This window comes from Phoenix dactylifera, chromosome 16 (assembly GCF_051530095.1).
Source record: "Phoenix dactylifera cultivar Ajwa chromosome 16, Ajwa_hap1_PhDact_Kaust_v1.1, whole genome shotgun sequence".
NCBI lineage: Eukaryota > Viridiplantae > Streptophyta > Magnoliopsida > Arecales > Arecaceae > Phoenix > Phoenix dactylifera.
Genome location: NC_143205.1, coordinates 24,153,569 through 24,162,010, shown reverse-complemented (window position 1 = coordinate 24,162,010; position 8,442 = coordinate 24,153,569). Strand labels below are relative to the sequence as shown.

The 8,442-nt window shown below is 43.1% G+C and overlaps 1 protein-coding gene across 5 annotated transcripts; it reads right to left on the bottom strand.

Annotated features, from left to right (window-relative positions):
* On the bottom strand, positions 1-5,719 carry LOC103718255 (uncharacterized). 5 transcript variants are annotated; one of them, XM_088712666.2, is made up of 4 exons: positions 4,058-5,719; positions 2,810-3,898; positions 1,819-2,489; positions 1-1,098 (listed from the first exon to the last, which is right to left on the bottom strand). In XM_088712666.2, exons 2-4 carry the CDS (start codon positions 3,886-3,888, stop codon positions 80-82), a joined length of 2,769 nt encoding a protein of 922 aa, XP_088568792.2. In that variant the 5' UTR covers positions 3,889-3,898; positions 4,058-5,719; the 3' UTR covers positions 1-79. The 5 variants fall into 5 exon arrangements, with proteins under 5 accessions (XP_088568792.2, XP_089784053.1, XP_089784052.1 ...); XM_089927927.1 differs by having other exon boundaries at positions 2,810-4,650; positions 4,741-5,719; XM_089927926.1 differs by having other exon boundaries at positions 2,810-4,650; positions 4,744-5,719.
* Between the last annotated feature and the right edge of the window lie 2,723 nt (positions 5,720-8,442).

Here is an 8,442-nt window from a genome sequence, read left to right as displayed (position 1 = left end):
TATATATATAGACACACACCAACAAATAGATCAAGTGGCTTGCTTTTTACAATAGAGAATGGATTAACAAATACGTGACTCAAAACTTGGTGCAGTTCCTGGGCAAACCCGTGTGGTGGTCGACAACAAGAAGCTCCGCTTCGTTGCAGCTGATGACATCCTGCCGAAGCCTCGCGCCTGCTGCCTTGAGGCCCTTCAAGGAGACCGCTTGGTTGAACAAGTTGAGCACCGGCAACTTGGAAGCTGAAGGCAACTTCCCCGCTGGCAAGAGCCTCGTGAAATCTTCCTCTATCAACGGCACCTCAAAGTCTGCCTTGTCGTGCTTCACCGCATTATCCTTCGCCCTGATGTGCTCTCCGGGCTCCATGTGGTTGGTCGAGAAGCTTGCTTGGTTTGGGAAGTTCGGGTACAGGCTGACATACCCTCTCAAGTACATCATATCGATCAGGAACTTCTTCCACGAAGCTTGCCACCCATTAGTCCTCGATTTTGGAATCTGAACCGGGTTCCGCTTCGCATCCTCGGTGAACCTTGCGCTCATGTAAGCGTAGAATTCCCTCCAGTGCTTTGGGAAGAACACCGCCCCCCAGCTGCAAGGGAGCTGGTGGAGATATGGCGTGTTGGGGTGGATCTTCTTGAAGAACTCGGTTGCATTCCACCGGGGCCTTTCTTTTACCACCTCGATAAGGCGCGGAGTGTACAGAGAGATGGAAGAGAGCTCCGGCAGGGAGACATGGGGGTCATAGTGGTAGGCCAAGAGTGCGTACTTGATCCAAAGGTAGTAGTAAGGAGAGACCTCGATGTCATCTTCGAGCAGGAGTCCGAAGTCGTCATCAGAGGATGGGTAGAAGCTCTCGCTCACTGCTCGGATCAGCCCACCCCGGACGATACGCCTCCGTAAGAATTTGGGTCCCTCGGCCCATTCGAAGGATCCAACGACCTTGAGGGTTGCCTCATCAACCTTGCCGTCCATGTTGAGACTCAGAGGGACCTCATCCCCAACATAGTAGGCATTCTGGAGAGATCGAAGAAGCCTCTGGAGAGAAGATGCACGGTTTTGAGTGATGATGTTCACAGAGATGCGCATCCGGTTCCAATCTGCAGGACATGCATGCGAACTTAGCTGCTTAATTCCACCAAAAATTCTTACATCAAAATAAGAGAAGTGCTACAATCAGTCTATTGCGAGAAGTGCTCCTATATAGAGAGCTGCTATAAAACCATAATTCTGAAGCAGAATAGAAGGGCTAAGCATCTTTCGGTCACCTCATGCAATCATGAAAGTAGGGTAATAGAGCAGTGAATAATAGTGCCACAACTACAGATAATATGCATCGATTACTGAGAGAGCGTTTGAAATTAAAAAAAAAGAGAAAAGGAAAAAAAAGGAATGACGCATCTTGTGAAACTAGAATTATATGATGTTTCGGAAAAGACACAGTGTTTGGTGGTGCCTGAGTAGGAAAACAGCCGAGACAAGTTTGGAAGCAGAAAGGATGTGCTCAATGCTCAGAAATCAAGAACATCCGGTTTGTAAATAGTAGGAAAGGCTTCTATTGCTTTTTTATATTTTTTTCTTGCAAATTTTTTGTAAATACTTTTTGTAAACTCTCTTTTTTTAATAAAGGACGGGTAGCTTTGCCTCCCTCTTCATATATATATATATAAAAAAGGAAATCAAGAACATCCGTTCTACCTCTATTCTGCATGCAGCAGAGCTAAAAAGCAAGGTTTAAAGCCTATAAGTTCTCATTTCAGTTCTATTTTGTTGGGCTTAATGCAATGTGAACTGTCCAGAGAGGAAGGAAGATTGCTCACTTTTCAATGCGGTTGGTTGCAAATCTGCCATCCAGAGGACCTTGGGAATTGCAGGCCGAGGCAGAAGAACCAGCGCAGTGCAATTTATACTCCTTTCAGCTGCCATCTTCAGTGCATTCTTGATATTTATATCGGCATCAGCAACGGTGATCAGCAGATTGGGGTTGTGAATTTTGACCAGTCCTTTCATGCTGGAGTAGACCGCTTGCAGCACTGGGACCTCTGATTTTGATGCTCCTGAAATTGCTCCAATCGCCAAATCAAAGATCCTGAACCGCCTTTCCTTGCAAACAGTCTTCGGCCACTTGAGAACAGTCGCAGCTTCTTCGCAGGGACAAAAGCTACCACCAGAGACAGCAATATAGGCCTTCCTGCCTACAGTGGAACGGAATTTTTCGAGAAGAGGGGCAAGGGCTCTCACTTCGTCAGGAGAATGAGCATAGAAAAGAGCATCGATCTTCTGAGGGTACATTGCTGCCCACTGAGTAACATAACCGGAAGAGAGGGCCCGCCACCACTGATCATCTCGGACCCGGACGATATCCTTGAAAATTACCGTGGTCTCCGAGACATACGCAAGCCTGTGCTCGCTGTCTCCCCTTGTTTCCTTGTCATTTGGATCGACAGGCAACACATATGAGCCTGCATTTCTGTACTTGTGAAGCTGATAGCTGCAATATTTTACAGGCAACATCAAATCAAGATCTACGTTTGTCAAAAATGTTTGCGACGATCATCAAAACGACCTAACAGGAATGAGCATGGCATCCAATCTATAAACGGCCATGATACGCACTTCACAAATGGTTGCTACCATGCAGTAATAACCAAAGGAAAGCAAACAGGTTGAAATTGCTGTTATGGTTCCGCAATAACAGCAATCGCGACATAACTAAGAACATGAGCAACGTGCTAGGCTTGGGAAATTTCTTGACGAAAAGAAATGAAGCACCAAATTATAGTAGAGGTAAAACTTAACCCGACTGCGTACCTGAGGTGCAGGTCTTCACCGGTCGTAAAGGTAAAGGGGGTCTCTACAAACAGTGTCTTAACAAGATCTGCAGATAGGAACCACGAGCTTGACAAGAAGTCCACCTGCACAATTCTTTCAACAGTGATGTCGTAGGCAGGATCAGGCAAATACAACCCTGCCTCCTTCGACTGGAACTTTCGGTAACTCGGAAATGTGAAGTCCTTCTGCCTGAAAGGTAGGATTCTTCCAATACTCCCCAAGACAGAATTCTTGTACTTCTCTGTCCCCCCTACGTGAGCTAAGATCTCTAGCATCTTCTTCCCAGGGATCACATCATCATCAAGAATATAAACAAAATCAGCTTCTGTCTGTAGGGCCAGTTGAAACCTTCCATAATACTTGAAATCATAGCTCGAACCGATGAAGCTAATCCTTGAGTTGTTGTAGCTCTGGACGATTCTCCTGAGCGAGAGCTCATTGGGACTTCCAAAAGAAAGGACCCAGGCATGATGGAACGGCAATGTCTGATTCAGCAGCGAATCAAGCTGAGAACACAGAGTTTTCCTCTTGAAATGGTTCAAAATTACGGTAATCTTCGGGATGTTCGGACCACGTGGACTCCATTTGGACTCCATCCTCATGAGTTCAGCAAGTGTTTCAGCTCCCGAGTTCTTTTTCTGAAATTCCAATACTTCATCGTAAAGCTCCCTCTTGAGCCTCAGCGTTAGCACGTCATCTGATTTCTTCTGCAAGAAATCGATTTGCTCATGCTCGCACACCGCAGAGGGGGAGACGATGATAGGGTTTTCTTGCACGCTCGAGAGCATGCGAGGCTGTACGATGAATTGTTTCCAGTGTTGAGCAATGCGACCGGCCCACGAGAAGTCCGGTTTGGCGCGTAGATCCAGAGAAGGGCTCATGTAGTAGAGAAGAATGGTAGCATATAGTACAAAGGCAAATTGAAGACAGGCGAGAGCGGAAACCAGGCGAGAAGTGCTGCAATTAGGAGCCCTCATCTTATTAACTTTTCCAGCAACATAATCGTTGATCATTCCTTCCAAGTAGTCCCCACTTCCCATACCTCGAAATAAACCCATCAGAGGAGTTCTAGCATAGAAGGAGATCCGAAGAAAAGCTTACATTCAGTCACACCAACAATTGCCAACTTTGAGATGCATGAAATGAAAGTCACTATATATATATATATATATATATATATATATATATATATATAATTCCTATCCAAACGAATATAATGAAACTTACCCAGACTTGCAGTTTCGAGCATAAACTGCGGAGAAATATACAATTCCAAGGGAAAAATGCAGAACCCGAAAGGCATTAATGAAAAGATAACCAAATATATGTAATGAATGATTTGTTAAACTTGGGTGTATGGAAAAGTAGAGAAGAGATGAAATTGGCCAACTGATCTGTCCTGATCTTCTGGCTGACGATAAGAAAGAGGATCAAAAATTTAGAAATTCCGAATCCGTATAAGTGACTGTATAGTCTTTGCTATTCCCATCTTACAATTTATTTATATCAGTGATCACTAATAAGGAACATAGGACAAACTTCTCCTCAAAAGGAAAAAGGAAGATGAAATACGAACATAGGATAAAGCCCTTGCGGCCTCGAGTGATTGGAAACAGCTGGTGAATGAACCAAGGACGGCTTTCAAAAGTAAACGAGCGAGATGAAATCTTGCCTCGAAGACTGAAATAGCTACGGAAAGAGCTCAGAAGGCCAAGAGAGCAGCATGAAGGAGAGGGCGTGCGTGTGAGAGTTTGAGGAGCGATGGATCCTGTACCAAATGTTACATGCCTACGCGAATAGCCATATCACACATTAAAAACCTGAAAGCAAGGATTCAATGACATCAGTCGCAGGATTTCGTTCTCTTTCTCTTTCGTTTAAAGAAAAGCTAGTAGAGGTACGGGAAACACCACGAGAAGAGCAATCGGAGGTGGGTCACATGGGATGAGCCCTGAGTAAAAGAGTAACGAGGAAGGAGGCGTTGCTTTCACAGCTTCACGTACATCTGCCCATCCCCGACACCATTAAAAAGGCGGCTTCGGCGGCGAGGATCGGGGGGCGAAGCGACTTATAGAATGCCTCCCCCTTCCTTCTTTCCTTCTCTCCTGCACCAGCTCTCTCACGTATTGGGTGCTGTGCTCCGGCGTCAATCCAAATCCAACTCTTCTTTTCCTCTTATTCAAAATATTGCAAGACGTCCTTTCCCTTCTAATTTTTCTCGGTTCAATTTGAAAAATGCATCTCGAAATTAGATAGACCCCCACCCCAAAATAAAAATCGGAAAACTTGCGAAGATTTTAGATTAGAAGCAGCTTTAAATATTAAAAAAAATAAAAATCTAAAACATAGATTGTATATGGAAGAGGCATGCAGCTAAGTTACGGGACAGCGTGAAATTTAAACAGCTGTGATTGAAATAGGTTTTAGAACATAGAGTCAAACCCTAAGAAGAGGAACCCCTTAACAAAACTGGATTGCCGGAATCCCCGGAACGCCTCGTGAAAGCCCCGATCCCAAGAACCCTAACTCGTAGAGCGCCAGAAGAATAGGTAATTGCCGAATCTTCCAACCAATCAAAGTTTGTCCTCTGTTCTCAAGCATGAGAGCACGTCGCCGTAAGGCCACCGCCACCGATGGATCTGAGGGCTTAAGTGGTGCTGCAGAGCTGAAAAATATTTCCATAAAGGCGGAGCCTTTTGAGGCCATTTAAATAGAGATCCCTAGAAATATGCTACCATTGACTTGCAATCTCTGTTATATACCATAAACTAGCAACAAATCTCTCTCTCTCTCTCTCTGTGGTAACTGGTAATGCCTTGCGCCGAACTTAGGCGAGTTGGGAGAGGGAGATTTGAATGGGGCTTTATTTTCTTTGTTACGGAGAAAGACTGGAAAAGAAGGTTTTGCTTTTCCCTTCATCTTTATCCAAAGTCAAATATCTTATTTTTAGGTGAGTTTCCATTAGAGTTGCAGAGATGCAGGCAAAAGCTACCTGCTAACAAGCCGAGTTGCTTGGGCTTGGCTCGAGTTCAGCCCGATAAAAGCTTGGCTCGAGCTCGGCTCGTTAGTCAAACGAGCCCGAGTCCAAGCACAAAATTAGGCTCGTTTAAACTCAAGCTCGAGCCCGAGCAGCTTACGAGTCCGTTTGGACTCGTGACTTAACCCTTTTTGAGTCCCCTCCCTCTCCTCTGAATATTGCTTTCTCTTGCTCCGGATTTTGGCTCCCTGACTTGGATCTCAGCCGGTCTCGCTCGGATCAACCTCCTCCATGCCTCCCTCGACGACCTCCTCTAGATCTCCTAGGCCCAGGACCCTCTCCGCCACCCCGCCTCCGCCCCCTAGACCGACCGCCTCTTTGACGACTTCCTTCACTTCACCGACTCTTATGGCTCCTTCCGATCCGCCCTCATGTCGCTCAGACAAACCCAGTCCGAGCTCCACACCGCGATCCGTCGCTGCGACGAGGCCCGCCTCACATCCGCCCTCCGGTTCCAGAAAAGAATCGAGAGAGATCTCGCCAGATCTAGGCACCATCCTTTTCTCCACCTGCCTCTCTCGCCTCCATCGACCTCTCCCACTTCTACTGTAGGACCGAGGACATCTCAGAAGCAAGAGAAAGCTGGAGAGAGCGAGATGGTAGTCAACGCTCAACGTCGATCGACTCACCAAAACCTCGTCTTAGATATTGTTGCAATATGCCTCCTCATGTCGGTCGGGAGTCATCGCGAACTCGGAGAGCCAATTATTTTTTTAGTATGGTCCATTGAGTGAATCCAAACTTATTTTAACCAATGTTTGAATTTAGAGAGAGGGGGGGGGGGGGGGTATCTCGTATTTAGAAACTAGTTTAGCTTAGAAGGAGAAAAAGACAAAAAAATAATAATTTTTTTTATAAAAATAAGATTTCCATATTTTATAAGAAAAAATTTATAATAGATATGGAATAATCTAATTTCTACTTTTTAGAATTTAAAAATACTCTTAAACTTTTAGATAGAATACAATAAATTCTTTTTTTTATTAAGATTATGACATATATATTTTTACATATTTTTAAAAAAACTAGATGCTCAACTAAAAATAAGCATTCTAAAATGTGGCGCATTTTCATGATCAACCAAATATACGAAAACTAATTTTTCATGCATAAGCTTCTCCAAAAAAATTTAATGAAAAGAAAATTCTTTCCACAAATTAAATGATTCGTAGATGTGCGGATGGCTTCTTTAAGCAAGAGGGAGGAGGAATTTTGATTTTCAGATTACATTTTTTTTTGAACCTTCTTCTCCCTTTAGACTTTTTTTTCTGTATTCTTCTTCCACTACTATTGGTTTTTTTGATGCTTGTTCCAGAATTATACTTTTGATCTACATCGAAATATGTACGATTCTACGTTATACTTAGATACACGATTTAATTATATCCGCTCCAAAAGAAGAAATCTTATTTTCTGGTAGTAAAACTAAAAAATAAAATAATAATTTAAAAAATTTAAAAAAAGATTAGTTGAAGAATTTGAAACGAGAAAAATTCTAATTAAAAAAAAACATAAAGTCAAAGGCAACTGTCATAGATGTAGAAAATTTGATCATAAAATTTATGATTGTTAGCTAAAGCTCAAACAATCTAATGTTGCATTCTTAACTTCAAAACATAGGAGAGAGAAGTGAACTGATACTTGGGCTCTCACTATTTCTATTATTTTTTTTGGTACACCGGCGTCTCACTACACTGAGATGTGAGTACGCCATGAACATTCGGAATGCAAAACACGGTCTAGGCCATGCGGAATGGGGTCAATGCCATCCCATAAGAAGGCCTCGGAGTGATGTATTGCAAAGGAGGCGATCCAATCCTCCGTACTGTTCGCCTTCCGAAATACATGTGCGATCCAAAATGAGCCGAGACTCTTCAGAAGGTGGCATTCTACTGTTCGCCTCCGTACTGTAGATTTGACATGTTATGCTCGCTCCTGATCCAATCAATTATTGTGGCTGAATCGCCCTCTAAGAGTATTCGTGGAACTTCTAAGTGCATTCTAGCATAAATGAGGCCCTCCCACGCTGTGCGCACCTTCGCCGCTAGGATAGACTCATCAAATATGCATCGTCCTCCTGCCGCAATCAGCCTAAGATCCTAGTCTATGATTATAAAGTCCATACCACATCTGTTGCCATCCTCCGAGATACTTGGGCTCTCACTACTTCTATTATTGATGCCAATTATCTTGATAGCCTACATGCATATATTTCTGCTTCTTCGCGTGCATTAGACATTGATCTTATTCATGATTGGATTATTGATTTTGGGTATCTTAATCATCTTACTTGTTACAAACAGATATTTGATTCTCTATATAATCATACTGTTTTTGATGCTATTACTATTGATGATGATTTACTTTATCCTATCAAAAGCATTGAAGATTTATCTCTTACATCATCTTTTGGTTCTTCTATTTCTGTAAATAATATTTATTATATGCCTAGTATGAAAAAAAACTAATTTTCGAGTCACAAAAAATCATGGATAGAGTGTATTTGTTTTATTTGGGCATAAAATTATGGAGATTCTTGGAAAGCTTATTACTCAGTATAGAAAAGCGAACAAGC